The following is a 19,511-nucleotide window of genomic DNA, read 5'->3' on the forward strand; positions in this document are numbered from 1 at the left end:
CCCTATCACAGATAAATATCACAGGACACTAGTAAAAGTGCGATCGGAATAACAATGTCTATGTCATACTGAATAAATTAACACTACACAATACAAAGCATGACCAAACTCATTAAAGATCCGTGCTACTGTGCTTCACTATCATAACTTAACTTTAATGTGAATTTTCAGATAAAGGAACTCTGTTTTATAAATTGTTAAAATACTTTTCTTTTTTGTTGTCTTAATTACCTGACAGATTAGACCACACTGTGTACTAACAGATGTATATTTTTTTCCCCATAAATGCTTTTGGGTTAAGTGTAGTCTGGCTAATTAGTGTGTTCCCACACTTTAATTAATGCTGTTTTAGAAAACTGTCATTGTTGATATTCTAGTTGTACCAAGCACTTTTGATGTGAACACTTATTTTTCCTGTCATTGTCAGGGAATTTGCACGTTGGAAGGTGAGGAACACAGCCATTGAGAGACGGGACCTGATCCGGAACCCCGTGCCACTCATGCCTGAGTTCCAGCGTAGCGTACGCTTGCTGGGCCGCAGACCCACCACTCAGCAGTTCATCGACACTATCATTAAGAAATATGGAACCCACATTCTCATCTCAGCCACCCTGGGAGGTAAGAGAGGTTCACTGGTTTCATTTGCTCACTTCCATGCTTAATTAACAGTTTTTTACACACTGTTTTAAATGCTGTTTACACAAGGTCAGTGGCTTGCTTGCTTCATGTTGAAGCAAGCAAAGCAAAGCATGTTGAAGTTAAATTTTAATGTGAATTTTATTGATTAAAAATAGTAAATAGTTGTAATTTAAAAGCAGATTATACACAGATAATACATGTTACAGATTATAATACAAAGACAGAACCCTTTCAACAAATTAATAAATGAATATTGCCCTATTCGTTTACACAATTGAATATGACTATATGATGACCCTGTATGATTATACCAACACCGTGGTGTCTGGGATTATTCATATGCTTGTTTCCAACAATATCAAAACTGCTCAGTGAAGCAGTTCAGGGCCGGGTTGTTCTCCAGGGTGTTAAAAAAAACTCTACCACAGCAAAACTGCAGTTACATCACAGGGAGACAGGACAAAGCAAACTGGAGATATTTTCACAAACGAAATACCTTTCTCCCAAAGCAAGATTAGGGTGATGTAAAATGACCCCAGAGAAAGGCTGGTAGACTGAGTGTGAATGGCGAAGACATCTTTGAGACTGCAGTATCCAGAAAGCAAAGCCAATTCACCAAATAACAGCGCTGATGAATGAGTAGCTGTTCGATGACTAAGAGAGTCTGAACACTTTTCTTTGCATTTTGCCAAACCAATTAAGAGTGCATGGAAATTAAAATTTTCATTTTCCGTTCATAATTGGATGGTTAATCTGATTAGGCTGATGTATGAGAAGTTAATGCAGCAGACCTACATCTAAAAATAAAATGTAGCGACAAGAATATTTAGGTGTGTGGATTTGTCATCTGTCGAGGGTTGGTGACTTGCACAGGATCAACTACATACTGACCAAAGAAAAGCACCACTCTATTCTGCCGTGGCATTCCATCTCGTCTGGCTTAAGTGGATTTTCCAGCAGAACGGCGACCCAAAAACTTGCATCAAGGCCATGACAGGACTATCTGATATCCACAGTCACCAAACCTCATCCCTACTGATCATGTGTGGGCACATTTGGTTAGTGACGAGGCAAAATATTCTGTAACATCATAAAAAATCATGTGAATTCTTGAATTCTGCAACATTGTGGAATTGAAGCCAGACAAGGCTGCCAGCTGGAAGCTGTCCAGTTACCAAATATAAATGACTCTGACTTCCACAGAGTAGTTTTATTTAGAAATTATCTGTCTGCATATAAAGTACATTTGCAATATATGTACATAGTATATATACTACATAAACATTAAAAGTAAAGTTAAATGAAATAAAGTTTAAATTTCTGCTGATGAACACAAGTTGGGTGAAAATACTTAAAAGACAACAAGTCAGATTCAAACACAAAACATCAAGGTTAGATGGTATGTGGCTGGATAGCCAACTGATCCACATACAGTATTATACTGGAAGGTTAAACATTGCATAACACGTTTAACAGTGACTTTGTACATATTACCAGTAGGTATCTCAGTTTTTGACTACCCTTCAGCTGGCAGTTGAAAATTGAAATGGACACGTTCCCACTGGCAATATGGTGGGTTTGCAAAAAAAAAAAAAAACACCAAACATAGATTTCAGTTGCCACAATGAGTGTTGACCTCCAGCCAGAACTGTAAGACATTTTCTCACAGCCTTGTTTACTGCTACAAGCATTACCATCTTCAATTAATTAAAAGACAAAGAACATTGCTTTTTACAACTATGCAGTGTGCTTTTTCACCAACTACTTCACCATCTACAGAAATATGTGTGTTATAAAGGAAACATTTCATGAGCCAACACCACTTGTTAGAGTCATATTAAATTCCCAATTACAAAATTTCACTGCGGAAGGAGGAATAAATGCTTCTAATAGCTGACTGCAGACTTTTGGATGTGCTTCCCAAAATAAAAGTTAAGCACCCCTGCTGTCCAAATGTAAATACAAATGGCTTTTCCCTTGAATCTCTTATCTCAATCTCAGAGGGACACATGAAGGCAGCAACTGTGATTAATTTGCCAATTGCATTTTAAAGATAATCTGCTCTTTTACTCAAACCCTGTAATATGCAATGGTATGCATGAAACACTGCCAAGTAGTAACTCCAGTAGTGTAATGTGTTTGTTGCTTTGTAATCTCAAAATCAAATGCCTTTGAGAAATATTTATGATACTCTTACCATGTGTTTTTTTCAGTCTTCAACTTAATGCTGGACATACATACTTTGATTTTAGAACTCCACATCTGCTATAGCTGGTTTAATTGGGGTATATGTATCACCATTTTGTAAAAGACATTGGTGTTAATGGTGTAGAGATCATGGTCAATTTTTCAGACATACATAAAACCTGGTCTAATACATTCTGTGGAAATTCTTTGTACTTAGTAAAGGGTTTAGAACATACAGTACCTGTATTGCCTTGTGCTTTGTCCTGAATGATATTAAATAAGACATTCAAACACTGTCTGTCTGTCAGCACTGATATTCAACTAGAGCTACTGATGGTAATGCATGTAGCAGAAAAAAGGCTGTCTGAAACAGACTTATTTCATTTTAAAAGTTTGCAGTCCACTTAATGTCAAACACTATATATTTAGCTAAATTGTGCCGAGGAGTATCAGGCATAGGGGGTTAGAGTTGCAATATCATATTCACTTCTCTGTAAGGTGATTCATTCAGAGACACTTCATTTGGGATTTGGAAATATAATATTTTGCTGATACATTATATGGAGGTAAAATGTAATTAAATGTGTATAACTTAGGAAGAATGCCACTTCCCCACCAAGTGGATAAAATTGGAGAGTAGTTGGGGAAAAAAAAGAGTCACAGAAATAATCAAAGTATCCTTTTCAACCACAGCATCCTTCTTAACCTCATTGTATAGCATTACAACATATTTCTCCCCATTCGCCTTACATTTCCTGTCTTTTATTCATTATATTTCTTTACCTCTTGCTCTTTTCCCTCTACGTCTGAATTATCACCATATTAGTTTTAACCTTGAGGCCATTTTGTTTCAAGTTATGGGTCAGTAAGCTCTTATCTCAATCTTGGGATTACCCATTAAAGAACACAGTTATAGAACACAATAAATGTGCACACCAGACTAGTGATAAAGAAGAAGAGGCTAATTCTCTCTGTAGCCACCTACACTTTATGGTCTCAAGAGTCATTATACACTTGAGAGGAAAGGAGTGAATTCTCCTTCTCACTGGCAACTTAAAGTTGAGTGGTCAAGTGTGAAGAGCCTCATTAGAGGTTTCCTCATGTGTTCAGAGAACTGAAGTGAATAGAAATAGATAGAATACAGAATAATTTTATGTCACCTAGCATGATTCTAATACTGGTTGTGCAAGGCAGCAAATGCACATTATGATCTACATGACATACCTGGCAAAAATAATAGTGCTGACTAAGCTGACAAGCAGTGAAGAATATTGAGTATTCACTTTTCTGGACGTATTTGTGAAGCATAACATCAAGATAAAAAACACTTTTTAATCTTGCTTTTTGTATTTTTATTTTAAGGATGTAATTTGGATAGTTTATACGGTCATACACAAATAAATACATAAATATTTTAATTGTCAGGGCGTTCCAGAATGACCCTTTCAAATAAAGTCCCTTTGATCTGCTGCCCCAGCAATTAAAGGCACCCTGTAGAGTTTTTGACCACTAGTGGTGCTATAGAGCAATGTTTATAAGTGAGAGCCTGTTTTGTTTTCATCCAGCATGCGTACAAGGGTTTACATATATAGTGTACATATTCGCATACTTATTGATGAAAATAAGCGTATCAAAACCCATAAAGGCAGTAAAAAAGAAAATTCGAAGCTTAAACACATTGATGTAAACCATGATGATTTAAAATCTTGAAAAACTTAAATTAAGGCAGCTAAAACTACTTTCTTATGGTTAATCAACCCTGAGATCAACCCTTAACCATGATCCCGGTATCATGGTTAAGGGTTGGGGAAAGATCAGCCTTCATGGTTAAAAGAAACAAACAGTAAGTGTTTGTAGGAGAGAGGACAAGAACTAATGTCATACATTTTGTATGACCAACCATCCATCCTGTCCTCTTCCACTGACAGAGACTGTTTTAGGAGAGGACATTCTCATTTAATCATTTCAGCCGATTAAGTAACCCTTCCCCTGATTAGAAGACAAGAAGAGTCATCAAATCAGTATTCATTTTGGACTCTACAAATAAAGGGTTACCTTTTCTTATTCTATTTATTTACTGCTTTATGTCCTTTTAATGTCTGTTTCTTTGCCGATTCTTTTCATGGTAAAAAAAACAATGGATGCGGTGCTTGGAATCACTTGGCACCCAGTGCACAGAGAACAAAAGAACTTTTTGTGACAATATGCTTTTTTTATGCCTGGATTCATGGAGACAGTCTTCCCGGAATATAAAGGTTTATTTATTTTAATTTGCCATTTTTCTGGTAACTGTGGAGAACTGCCTTGCAGGGTAAGATAATAATGGGATTATATTTGATTTATTGGCAAAAAGATGTGGTAGAAAAATAAAAAAAAAAACAATAAGAAAAGTAGTCGTGTAAAATGTTTATTCACACTTTAAAAATTAGGGAACCACGGGAAATATGGTTCTGTAATAATGTCAGGTTAAACTCCATTATCATAAGCATTTAGGAGAGAAAAATTGCCAGTTACTTTCTCTGACTGACAGTTTCAGCTACAGACATTTGGGGAAATAATTATCAATTACCTGCTGTACCTGCTTTTCAGCTGTCTGAACATTTCAAGTACCTTATACCACCTGAGGCTGAGTGTATTTTGAAGTGCAGCATACAGTACTGTATGACCTTACTGCATCCTGGGTGCACATTGAGTGTGGGACACATGGGAGCTTTAAGCTTTAAGAAAGAATATACAGCTCAGACTTCCCAAGAAAAGACACCACCTTGATGCTCTGGAATTTAACTGAGTTCTGAAGCTGAAACTGAAAATCCATCAATGCAGCTTGGCAGATGTTTAACACCTCTGGCATGCCTGCAAGTTCTGAGAACAATACCATAGATGCCATATGTTTGAATACGAACCCCTCTATGTTTCCTAGGCTTTAGGATGTCAAGAGTCACTGCACAACCAGGGCTGTATATGAATGCTAGAGGAAGGTACTGCTATTGAACTTATGAAAGAAAGTGTGAAGGACAGATTTGCATTTTGCTAAAGCTGTAAGGGACATATTCCACCACATCTGTCATTCCCACTCATGCATATGTCAGAAATCAGTTTTTTAGTGAGAGCGTTGCTGTTTCACTGTAAATTCTGATGGATTTTGCACAGAAAGGTCTAGAGCATTTGAGTTGAGGAAAGAGGTGCCAATATAATATTATTGAAGTGTACAATCTACACAGGAAGTTAGCAGAGCAGAGCAGCAGCAGCTAGTGCCCTATTTGTGTCTACATAGGATGTGTTCAGGCACAATGTTGAGTGTAGGTCACCTGCATTTTGGAAACACTTGGAACACAAACCTGGAATTAAATTCACTACAACTATTTTTGAAGAGCTCATTGTCCTACATATAGGGTTAACAAGGACTAAAAGACCTCCAATTCTTTAAGTGAGACTACATAACTTTTGCTGAACAGCAATCACTGTGGCTTCAAGTACAATTACGAGATAATGGTAAATGCTAATAGTGTAACAGTAGCTACTGGTCATACCACATCAAGAGAGGTTGTATCAGCATAACCCCTAAGTATATCAAATTGAGGTGAGGAATGGTCCATTTTATTGCTTATCATTTCTACTTTTCATTTTTAAGAGAATTAATGTGCTGTTTCATAACTCACAAGTTATAGTCTAAATTTAAGATAAGTGAAGGATTCACAAAATTGGACCTGTTGAACAGAAAAAAGACAGTTGTGAAGCTGATTGCTTTTTTCCTGATCAGCTACAGAATAACGATTTCAACCGTAGGAAGGGTTGTATCTCGGAAGACTAATTTGCCTTCCTTTTCTCCAGTGAATACACAACCTATGACTGGATCAGAGACCTTTTCAGAGCAACAGTCTTATGTGTTCAGCACTGAAGAGGAGAAGTAGTTTATTGAAATGACTAGGAATCACTGAAGCCTGAGGCTAAAGAATACATATGCAGTGCACTGGCTGTGCCCTGGGTTGGAGTGGAGGAGACTACCCGCTAAAAGCTGTCAGCACTGCTACCTTTTGCCACATCATATTTGAAACTTCTTGTAATTGTTGTTGTTCTGCTGCCAACATAAAAAAGTACAGGGCGTAATTGCGCATTGAGAGTGCGTCTATCTCAAAGCAACAGCCATACTTTCAGAATATCTCCTGCATAAAACAGGGACCATCTAGTTATAGTTGAGTACAAAATAGGTTCAATTTATTCCTCCTTATTTAAATGTGCTGTATCTATGCATTTATTATGTATTTTATCTCAGTATAAGAAAGCCTGTCCATCTGTTTTCAAGGAGAGGGCATTATTACAGGAAGTGGTGGCATTTGTTTGTTTATTTGTACAAGTTTCATCACATGGTTTCTCAATTCATATATTGCCCTAGTTGGGTTTTTAAAGGGGACATATTATACTTTTTCTGATTTTCTGTTACTTATATATTGTTTTGATGTTAGATATCTATGTTAAACACGCTAAAAGTTCCAAAACTTTTACTGCTTTCCAAATAACAAACCCTGGATTACCAGTGATATCAAGGACCTCCTCAATAAGAAAAAGAGGGTGTTCAAAAGAGATGGAGGCCAGAGCTGAAGGACGTTCAGAGGGAACTCAAGGTCCAGCTGAGAGAGGCAAAGGAGTCATGCAGAAGGAAGGTGGAGCAGAAGTAGGAAGAAAACAGCATGAGGGAGGTCTGCGACGGTATGAAAGACGTCACAAGCTGCAAAAAGAGGAGGAGTAGCACAGCAGACAGGGAAATGTGGTGAGAACAAACCAGTTCAGCCACTTCTACAACAGGTTTGATAGCTATGCTCCTGCTGCTACAGTCTGCCCAGTTATCACCCCCACATCTCCCCCACCAGCTGCTGATGCCTGTCCAGTTCTCACACCCTCACCTCCCCCATCAGCTACAGATGTACCCCTCCCCCAGGCTGCCATCATGAACAATGTAACCCCCCTCCCCACAACCATCACTGCAGATTAAGTCAGAGGCCCTGTTTACCAGTGACATTAACATGCGTCGCAGGTGATCTGATCACAAGTGGACACCTCTAAGTACAGGTGTGAATGCACCCAAGACGCATTGAGATCCAATCACTCAGGCCAAATTCGAAGGTGGTCTGGGCTACATGTGGCCACATTCATTTAGCAGTGTAAATGCAATGTGTCTTGGGCCACATTGAAGGACCGCCTACTCAACTGACATCCTCTATTTTCTGGCAGACTAGGCAAGGGAACTGAATTGCTGCCTCCTGTGTTCAAGTCTTCTGATAACAGGATAAAGAAATACATTATTTTGTTTTCCGTGCTTCATGTGAATTAAAAGAACATAATCCACCTCCAATTTTTTCCTGTTTTTCCCAGTCCCCTAACCTGTTTTCCACATCAAATCAACAATTAGAATAGAGATTAAACCAAAACCAGAAAATAACTTGTTTTTTACTGGTCTGTCCAAAAAGTATTTCAGAAGCTAAATGCTGCTGGATAGTTTCCTCTGTCCTGTCAAGTTGATAACTACAGTTTTTAGTTTTGCTGCGCTGCCCAACATAAAGGAGCTCTGGATTTATCAGGAGGATGGCTGCTTTACTCCAAACAGTATGAATCTGAACTGTGTGTGTGTGTGTAACAGCTAGGGATGTGCCCGAATACAAATACATTATTCGGCAAAGCACAAATAGTGGTTTTTTTTTTTTACGAATATTTGTTTCATACAAATATTTTTTTTAAAAATTTGTTTTTTGGAGGAAAAAAAAAAACACGTCAAACACCAGTGTGCAAGTCGGTTACATTGCTATCTCAGTCTCTCTCCTTTGCTCCGCTGTTACGTCTATCAGCAGGTCTCAACAAGGGGAGTCACATCCGCCTGCTACATGACGCACATCACTCCCGGAGTTGGGTGTGTTCCCCAGAGACAGAGCTGAGCTATTGACACATGCAAAGTGCTACCAAGGGACTCTCCATAACCTGCTGTTCCTCTTCTCCTATCCATCAATAGGTTGTAAAAAAATAGGCAATAAATGAAAAGTGCAGAGCAAGAATCGCCTTTGAAGTTCCTCCCTAAATGTTACATGCTGTCTCTGTGTTATGGGTGTATAAAAAGGTAAAGGTCTGTCTGCAATGAGTTGATGAGTAAAGTTTTAGCTCAGTAGTCGGCGCAGCAGTCTATGATCTGGGAGACTCTAGTTTGAGATCCAGTGTGGGGACCTTCTTCGTAAGGTAGTTTATTCATGAACACTTATTGTAACAGTTTGATTTTCTAAAATTAAAAATGTAACAAAAACAGGATTTTTCCACTTTTATTCGAATACAAATACAAATAATTTTGCTGCCTCAACAAATACAGATACAAATACAAATACTGGACTCTCTGCACATCCCTATCAACAGCTGAGCTATTGGATGTGTAGAAGAACACAGACCATTAATTAACATTAGATTGTGACCGATCCTGTCAGCGTGTCTGGAGATTTAAATAATCAATGAAGTTACGCTGCTGTGCCTCATGCGTAAATGTGCACAGCATCTCTCTCTCTCTCTATATATATATATATTCAGATGCGGCTTTAGGGCAAATCAATAGTTAGGGCATTTGATATTCGTGAGGGGGCACGCAATGCATTGTATATTTGTTTATCCTGTTATCAAACAAGTTGAACACAGCTTTGGATGGAGGGTACACGAACCGCTGGTCCTCCCGCCAGTTAAAAACTGGCTTTGCAAATGGAAATGATATATATGTTTATATACATATAGAGCAGGGAAGTGAGATGCGATCACAAGTGGTCACTCAAGACGCATATGGAAATGCATGTTAATACCAGGTGTGAACCGACATACTTAGAGCTGTTCACTTGTGATCAGATCACCCAAGACGCATGTTAATGCCATGTGTAAACAGGGCCAGAGGAGAGCTGACAAAACTCCATCCCAGCAGGGCATCTGACCAGGACAGGGTGTGCCCAAGATGCTTAAGGCCTTTGCTGTCGAACTGGGGGAGCCCCTTGTTTTCAACTTGAGCCTGCGACTGGGGAGGGTCCCTGTACTGTGGAAGACATTGTGTCTCATCCCAGTTCAAAATAAGGCACATCCCAGTGTGCTGAATGACTTCAGGCCAGTTGCCTTGATGTCACAAATAATGAAGACCTTGGAACGGCTGCTGCTCCATCTCCTTAGACCGTAGGTCCACCATGCACTCAACCCACTGAAGTTTGCTTACCAGGAGAAGGTGGGCGTGGAAGATGCCATCCTCTATGTGTGACACAGGGCTTACTCTCACCCGGACATGGGGAGCAGAGCTGTGAGGGTCACATTCTTTAATTTTTCCAGAGCCTTCAACACCATCCAGCCCCTCCTACTGAGAGACAACCAGACAGAGATAAGGGTGGACTCATGCCTGGTGACCTGGATCACAGACTACCTCATGGGGAGACCACAGTATGTTGTCAGGCTGAGGGACTGCTGGTGTGCTGGGGAGGCAGCACTAAGAAGAGGGACACTATGTGGCTCGACAGGCTGGTGAGGAGAGCTGGCTCTGTGGTTGGTACGGAGTTAGATTCCCTTAAGTCAGTGGCAGAAAAAAGGACCCTTAATAAACTGTTGTCCACCGTGGACAATGCCCACCACCCTCTGCACAGCATATTCAGAAGGCAGAGGAATATGTACAGTGGCAGACTGCTGTCTTAGTCCTGCTGAACAGACAAACCAAGAAAGTCTTTTGTCTCCCCAGGCCATATGGCTATTCAACTCCTCCCAGCAATGACGGGGTAAAATTGACTATAAGCCATGATACTGCCTCTACATTGCTACCCACACTCACCTGCATTCTGTCATTAGGCAGCTGGACTGTGGGTTCTTGGCTATGTGAGTCTTATACACAATTTGTATTTGTATTTGTTTATATATTTATCTCCAATTTGTATTTATTTTATTCTTATCATGTGTAGAATATACAAACATTAATTGTAAATGCAGAACAATATGTTAGTATTATGATGGAGCCAGTTTCCCAAATGTCCTTTCATGCAGCTTTGAATAAAAGAATAAATGCAGAAATAGTTCTAATGATTTTGAATGTATCTGTGTATGCATTCTGTGAATCTATATGAAATAATAAAAACATCCATTCTACTGCACAACTACAGTATAAAGTAGTATAGTTTAATGTTCTCCATAAAGTGACCCACATATGTACCATTAACACCAAATGGAGCACTCCCAGCCATTCCATTACTTTAAAACCTACTTGCACTCCTATCGACATCAGCATGCATGCACACACAAAAAAAGACGAAGAAAAAAAGTACAAGTATAGTAGATACCTTTGCACACATGCCCACAAGCACACACACACACACACTTACAGATTTTTAGGCGAAACAGTACATTGTTTTCAAATATCTCTCAGCTGTAAACACATAAGCTCTGCATGAGCTGATTAATTCTGGCAGACTGCCAGTGAGGTGCCCTATAATACTGTAACACAATGTATTACTTACAGAAAAGTGCACACAAATGATTTTTTTCGAGCTACGGAGGTAATGATTTTGCTAGACCAGCAGCAATAACCACAAAATATTTATGTAGAGAGGACCTTCTTTATGCCATGTTAAGTTGCAATAGAGATTAAGAAAAAAAAGGACAGATCAGGGGCTTAATGTTGGACCATTATTCTTGTGCAATAGTGTAAGTCAAGTGTATGCATGTACGTAACTTTGTTAAGCCCCGAGGGAGAGAGAGCATGGTAGCGTCAGAGAATGGGGCCTCGTCCCCTCAGTGCTTGTACTCTAACCAGGCATGAGACATTGGCCCTGACTGCTACCCACCCCTAGTCACGGTCACCACAAGTTAAGTGACCAATTCCAATGCATTGCTCGGGGCCAAATAACCATTCACAGCACTGTAAATCTGAGCATATGTGACGTGCTCTTGAACGCGTTCCAGGCATATGGTTTGCCGTTTGAACAGTAATCTTCGAAGGCATGGTTGTATGAGCTTGTGGAAGTGAATTTGTGTTTGCTTGTTTCTGCTTGCAGGAATGAGAGATGGAGAAATATGATGTGTATAGAGTGAGCAGTTCAACCCTTTTTCAGTGTGTCAACAAACTAACATATGACATGCAAATCGGAGCAATTGTTCAGTGCTGTGTAAATATTTGGCCCTGCTACTGCTCTTTTCTTCCCCTTTATGGTATACAGACACTTACTGGAAGGTCAGTGGTTCAGTTTAAGTATAGTGTCTCTTTTTTCCTATGGACATTCAAACTTTCTATACAGAATATAAATAAGATGGGGGTCATGTTTTGGGTTTTCAGTCCTCACCTCTCAAATTTCAATTCTGGGCACAGCACTGCATTTACAGAGAGAGATTACATGCTGAGTTTTTGGTGCATTATCAGTTTTATATTCACAGTAGTTCTGACCTTATTGCAGTGGCAGTGATTTTAAATTCACATCTCATTAGAGGTGGGAACTCTGCCTGTTTGCTCAGCAAATGAGTGAGCATTTCAAGTCGACCCGCGTCTACATTTGAACAATTCAGGAATGTTTGGCTTAATTCTGGTAGATAGCTATGGCAGCAAGATACCAACCAAATTCTTAAGATCCAAGTCATACATTATTGGATGAAAAACTGTCAACATCTCAAGTCTTTTCATAGCTGCAAGCGTATTGTGTTGTGTGGGGATTTATGAGACAACGACTTGGCTATGTATGGTAGTTGTTGTGTGGTTTAAAAGCATCTTTGATAAGAATAGAGAAAAATAAGATTGACCTTATCTGTGTAACATGGTAAATAAAAAAAAATGGTTTAACACCTCTCCAGGCATTGTTTGTATCACTAGACAGGGTCAGTAATTTGATTTAACAATACTCATTAGCATTTTTTGTCAGTCATCCAGAAGAAAAAAAACAACAACAATAAAACTGTGGTAATCCAGGAACTTGCCACACACTGCATCAGTACAGATAAACAGGTACATCAGCTGCAACAGCTCCTCTATTTTTCTAATTTTCTTGGCACTAATTAAATATCTGCAATCATTAATGATATTTTCTATTTGTGTGTTTATATATTTATATTATTTGTCTTTTCCCTGCCTGAGGTTGCTGAAAAAAAAAAAGATTCTGTACCGGATGTGATATATTTTTTCAGCACAGGATAAAATTCCTGTGGTATGAGGTAAAAATTCTATATCACTCGACCTCTCATGGAAATAATGCCATCCCAATAGGGGTAAATCCGGGGACATTTCTGGGGATGGTGCCAGCTGGGGATAAAGCATCAAATATGGAGACTGTTCCTGGAAAACTGGGGCATCTGGTTTCTCAAGCTAAAACTGCTTGCCTTGGTATTCAGACCTCTGACTTATCTCTCATGTTAAGAGCTCCATTGGCAGTTGAGATAACCCTGAATAGGACAACTCTCACAAATGAAGAATACGACAGTATAATCACAGTATTTATACACTGCATCTTAACTAAGGATAACATCTTTAAGTGAGACCATAAATAACTACAGCTAATATTTAAAGGCCCTAGTTTCTTTGTACTCTTACTCGGCGTGTTACTATGAGTGATGGTGTCCTAAATGTACACAAAACTTTCAGTGAGAGTTTGAACAGTTTTGGTTATTTCACATGAGAGATTTGTGTATTTGTGTTTTTACCCTTGCTTTTCTCTTTTTTACTTTGATTTTGTCTTATTCATCAATATCTAATGTTATAGAGAAATACTTATATTTAACAGCAAAGCTTAGGGGGTTTAACGTTTTTGTTTTTGTTTTTGTTTTTTTCTTTTGGATTGTGCATAATCCTGACCATATTTCCATTCCCCTGTGCTACCTGTAGGAGAGGAGGCACTGACTATGTACCTGGCCAAAAACAAGCTGGACAGGAAGTTTGCCAACGCTACTCAAAACGTGGAAGCCCTCCATCAGTTGGCCTCGTCCTACTTCATTGACCGCGACGGCACAATGAGGAAGCTGCACGAGATCCAGATTTCCACCAATGCCATCAAGGTTGGTGCATGTTGAGCATGTACATGCACATACTGTAGAGACACACACATATTTACAGAGTCATACTGAGTCATGTCATGTTGTGCAGTGAAGCACAGGCGTTTTTCGGACACTTCAAATTTAACTACCTGAGAAACTATATTTCTTCTCATATGCAGTGTACATACAGTAAATAGCACATTCAGTTGATTAAGTACATTCAAATGACAACTGGATTTCAAATATACTTTGTATGGCTTTCTACATATTTTCCCAATCTTCCCCCTTAAGACTCTTTCTAGCAGTGGAACAATACTATAATACTTCCATCCTTTGCTAATGAGAGAGAACAGTTAAAGTTGTCAGGAAAACATAAATATAGTGCACCGTACACCTTTCTTTCATTTACTCCAGAAACAGATGGTTTATAAGATAAAAAATGAAACTGAAAAACAGAAATACAAACAAAGCATGTCTCATTGAAAAGACATTAGCATAAGTTGTAAGATGTCATTATATATCAGCTAGTTTTAATTGACAAACTCAGAAAATCAACATATTTTACAAGAGTACTCACATACTGTGAGAATGTAGGTGTGATAAAAATAAATCCATGCATACAGACAGTGTTACTACAGGTGAGGATGCGATCGGGAACAGATGGATCTTAAAATATACATTTAAATATGTGAGGCTGAGTGGGAGTCTCTGTGATTTCAAACATGCACTTCCTATCCGCATATTTATCATTTGACAGGGTCACAGTGTTGGACAGTGTTCTAACAGAGAGGACATAACATTTTAGCGCTAGTCGGAGCTGAAAATAAGTTAACCATGAATATTTACAAACCGGAGCAGGGCACGTAGATTGATTTAAGTGTTTTATGTTTGTCAGATGACTGCCTGATTGTAATCAAACAAACAGATAAAATAAAATGACATACAGGATTTGTTGCCTGTGTTAGCTGACTTCTTGCCTATTGGGGTCATTCGGTCGCTTATTCACTCAGGGACACTGTGGAGAAGGGGATCTGGACAGTAATTGTGAAGTATAAATAACATCAAGCAAAACCAAACAGGCCAGAGTTCTGGAATAACCCTCCCTTGTGACTATTTTCCAGTAATTAGCCCAAGTTTTCATTCTTGTTTCAGGTGGGAGGAAGGTGGGCAGTATCAGCTTGGATTAAGGTTTACACCACGTCTACACAGAAAGTACCAAGTGAGCAGCACGTTTAGCAGAGCAGCAGGAGCAAGTGTAGTTGTACAGGTTCAGATACAGTGTTGAGTGTAGGTCACCTGTGTTTGAAGTACTCAGAGCCCAATACAAAATGACTGTAGTTACATGTGTAAAACGGAGGGAAATAGATTTGAAGCCTAAAGATTTGCTTCGGCTTAGCCGTTACGCATGCTGTGTAGATGGCTGTATACATATGAAGCATACAGTTCCATCAGACGCACAGTAGGACGGACGACTAAAAAACATGGCTGAAACGCTTTCTGTGTAGACAGGATGTTAGTTTTGAAACTAATTTTTTTAAATAAAGAACTAAATTATACATATAAATTTGCACTAACTACTGTAAATACAAAATTACTCTTTTTCAAGTTATTATTATTAATAATTACAATAATCATGGTAATACCTTGAACAACAGGGCTTGATGTCCTACAGTACATCCTTCAGAGAGAGATCTGTCTATTTACTGCAATATCACTTTAAAAAAGCATATAAACACACATATCAAAATATTTTTATGAGCTGACGCTGCTCACATCCCGTGTTAGAAACGTAATGTAAGAAAAGTAATGAGTTTTTCTCCAGATTTTTTCTCTTTTGTCATGATCTCTACTTTAAATTAAGTGAAACTCCTGCTAAAATTAAAAAAAAAAAGAATTTAAAACAGCTTTATCGCAAGAGAAACTAAGAGAAGCTTAAAAAGAAGCCTGTCTACAATAATTCAGGCGGCACTTTATTCTAAATAGTGAATCAGTCCCATACCAGACTATCCTGGTGTGAGCAATATTCTATGTGTATACCTGCATAGCACATAAATAATACTGCCCAGGGGCTCAGGACAACAGCCCTGTCTGCTATGACCTTGCTCATATGCACCTTGTTTACAAGGCAATACATGCACCACAACTAGAAAATAAAGTTAAAATGAACCTGAGTGTGCAGCACTGCCTCTTGGATTATTTATATATTTATTTAATTTATTTATTTTTTTTTGTGTGTGAGGACGTCAACCTACTTAACATGCAGGCAGTTCATTAGCAGAGACTTCTTGCTTCTGTTATGCTTCCAGTGCAGTTTTAGGGGACTTGGACTCAGAGACTTGTAGACTAAGTGTTGATTACTAACGACTGACTATACTGAATCAGAATTTCTAGTATTGTTCCTCCCACCCAAGTATGTTAAATTATGAGTAAATATGTCAACAACATCACAACACACACAAAAATTATACATGTACAGCTGCATAGTGATAAAAACAACATTCATACTAAAATTATGACATTTCTCCAGTTTTGTTTTTTTTTTTAATATTTGGTATGCTGACCACAGTGTGTTGATGTGCACTTCTACTGCAAGGAAACCACTTCGGTGTTGTTGATAAAATATTTGAAAACATACCAGTTTAATTTACCCTCAATAACACATAAAATATAGAGGCATGGGCTAGAAGACATTTGTACATTACATTGCAAATGTGGGGAGAAAACACATCAAAGCAAACTTACAGTAGTTGAAGCCCCAGTACAAGAGTAGCTTTGTGTTTATATAGAAACAGTCAGAGATGCAGGTAGAATTACCTGCCCCAGTCAAATTCTTACCAACACTGAGCGAAATAGGTGGTGTTAATTTCAAGCCCTGGTGACCAGAATTATTTAGACTTCTGTGGTTTTCCATGGGTCTGCAATCACACAATTCTTGGCAGAAAGCAGATTGCAGATGAGAAAATAGGTTGCACCACAGAGAAATTGGAATGTCAAACGTTCGTATAGCCTTTCATCCTGCTACGGTGCATCGCCTTCTGTAAATATCAATGAAGACCATCTGAACTTTAATTCTCAAATCATCAGCCTGAGAGGTTTTGACATATGGGAGTTTCAAATAAGTGAGATGTTGATGTTGGTGTTTTGAACCTTTTTATATACATTATCAAAGCACAGTGCAGTTACAGAACTTCAATCCATTATGGCTACCCTGTTGAAATCATGCACACCCCGCACCAAGCTGTTGCAAAATAACCACACATACACCTGTGCACATCAAACTACATGATTAATTTAGGTATTTTAACCAAATGGCCAGTTTTGCAGTTCAAATCAGCTGGAGCGTAGGTATCATCCTGGAGGCATTTTAGACAGACATAGAATACAAAGAATCATGAAAACTAATTTAAATCCCTCCTCTGTACATCACTTAACATCCTCAGGACTGACCATTCCCGCCAATCTTCTTTCCATGTCTTTATCCCAAAATGCCGGGTTACTGGGGTGCAACGGCTACAAGTCTAATGCCATTTTTGCCAGTGGGTCTGGCAAAAGTAGTAGTAGTTCTTAATTGCAGTGAACAAAAATATGTGAGGGTACATAATCATTGCTTTAGTTTTTGACCAAATTTGATAGTGATGGAACTGGACACAAGTTGCTAAACTGTGTAGTTATAGGACATATATATTTACCTATAAATGATGTTTTATCCATATTTGGTTAAATAAATGATCTGAGTTTGTTGACTGTACTATATGAGCATTGTAATATATTTAATAGAGTTATTATTTATTTTATATTTAAAACTAATAATTTACATTATTATTATATATTTCAGTCTAACATTAAATACACTTTTATGACAGTTTATAGCCGTATTCTCTTGTTTTTGTTTATTTCAAACTACTCTGCTTTTTATTATTTTTTCATTACATAGTTCATTTTCATCAGCTGAGTATTAAGTTGCTGACATGGAATGATGATGCATTTCATTTCTTTTGATGGATTTATTGTTTTTTAATTGATAATCAGTGTAAATACCGTAGAATTTCCAGAACTCCAAAATTCTCACAGCTGCTGCCATGCACCTGTGCCTGTGCACCTGCATGGAAACCTCCGATCCAACTCTCCCACAGACCCATTTTGCTCCACCTTCCTGTCCTCATTCAAGGAGCACCTTCTTAGCTTTTTGTTGTTGTGAGTGACAAGTGGATTAAGGGGCTCTGGCAGATGAGACTCCAGGTAGCAGGAAGTCAACCATGACAAAATTAAGCAGACCTGACAGTGGCTGCTGAGTCAGTTTCACAGGAAAGCAAGGCAGGGGGTGTTGAGGGGAGAGAGTATCCATACAGCACACAGACACACACACACACACAGACAAGTCACTGCAAAGCTGAGTGGACTGCATGTCTGCTGATCAAGACCGATGGACCTGTAGCACAGGTCAAGAGGTGAGGCTTGTCTGAGTTTGGAAAAAGGGCTTGGAGTAGATTGGTGGAGTTAGTGAGTGAGTTAACGGCAACGCAGTCATGCAAGATAGCTTGTCTTTCGCTTATCACGTATTGCATCCTCTGAGAGTTAGTAATGACTTGTTTGAAACTCACAAAGGGTATCTCTTGCCCTTCTAACAGGATAAAATAGCAGTTTAATATGTTTGCTCTATCAAGTGAAACAAACACGGTTGTGTACACATAGGGTATAAAGTAAGTGTACAGTGGGAATGGCTGCGCACTTATGATGTTTTTTTTGTGCTACAGTGCAGCAGTAACACACCTTGGAGAGGGTGAGAATAACAATACATAATCATACTGGTATAAAGGTTGATATCTGTCGTAACATCTCATTTTATGTTGAATTCAACTTTCTAGACATATCATGTTTTCTGTGTGTAATAATGTACACTTATATGCTTAATTACAGACTGAGCAAAAATATCAACTGCCTCAGGGGCCCTGAAAGCTCCAGGTTCAGCAAGTGTAATTGCTCTGTGATAATTTGATCAGGAAAATCAATGATCAGCATCTTTAGTTGAGTCGTAAATGATTATACAAATTAAGGTCCTCTCTTGTAGTGAGTGCCCCAGTGTTAAAATTTAGCTTAATAACCTTTTCAGTTTACATGGTACTTACATGATGCATATTGACAATAATTTTGTGTTTTGTGTCATGAACACTGTAGGAAGGGGCGAATATGGGTTGTTTTTTTTTGCAGTTTTGGTGACTATGGACACAAGAGTAATGTGGAAAAGGAGGAAAGGGTGAAAGTAAATACACTGTTCAGGAATATATTATCAGACAATGGAGTTGGGGCAGACTTCGGTAATGGCCAATTATATTAACTCCTCTCATCTCATTTAAAAGCAGCAGGCGGTTTACTAACGCTGGGTGTAGAATCCAGGGCACCTTCTCTCCAAAGAAAATAGCCTGCTTTGCTTTGAATAAAACTATGGCTTTAAGTAACTATTACGTAACTATTTTTATGCGTACAAAAAATAAGTAAAAACTTCAAGAATGCCAGATTGTCACTTGGGTGGTCCAATCATGTCATAGAGCACTCCACACATTGAGCCGTTACAGCCAAACATCATGTGTTGTCTAAAATCAAGTAAAAATAATACATCAAATATAGGTGAAATTTGAAGTGAAGAGTTTAAAATATTAGTTGACAGCAGATCGTGTGTAACAAAATTT

General features: G+C 38.5%; 1 protein-coding gene across 1 annotated transcript in view; it reads left to right on the forward strand.

The window, feature by feature from the left end:
- brinp1 (bone morphogenetic protein/retinoic acid inducible neural-specific 1) overlaps nucleotides 1-19,511 on the forward strand; it is a 123,967-nt gene that overhangs the window by 60,584 nt on the left and 43,872 nt on the right. The window contains exons 3-4 of the mRNA XM_067574745.1: nucleotides 428-618; nucleotides 13,676-13,845. Coding sequence (XP_067430846.1) covers nucleotides 428-618; nucleotides 13,676-13,845 — 361 coding nt within the window. The remainder of the gene's footprint in view (nucleotides 1-427; nucleotides 619-13,675; nucleotides 13,846-19,511) is intronic.

The sequence above is a fragment of the Thunnus thynnus genome, chromosome 19 (assembly GCF_963924715.1).
Source record: "Thunnus thynnus chromosome 19, fThuThy2.1, whole genome shotgun sequence".
Taxonomy (NCBI): Eukaryota; Metazoa; Chordata; class Actinopteri; order Scombriformes; family Scombridae; genus Thunnus; species Thunnus thynnus.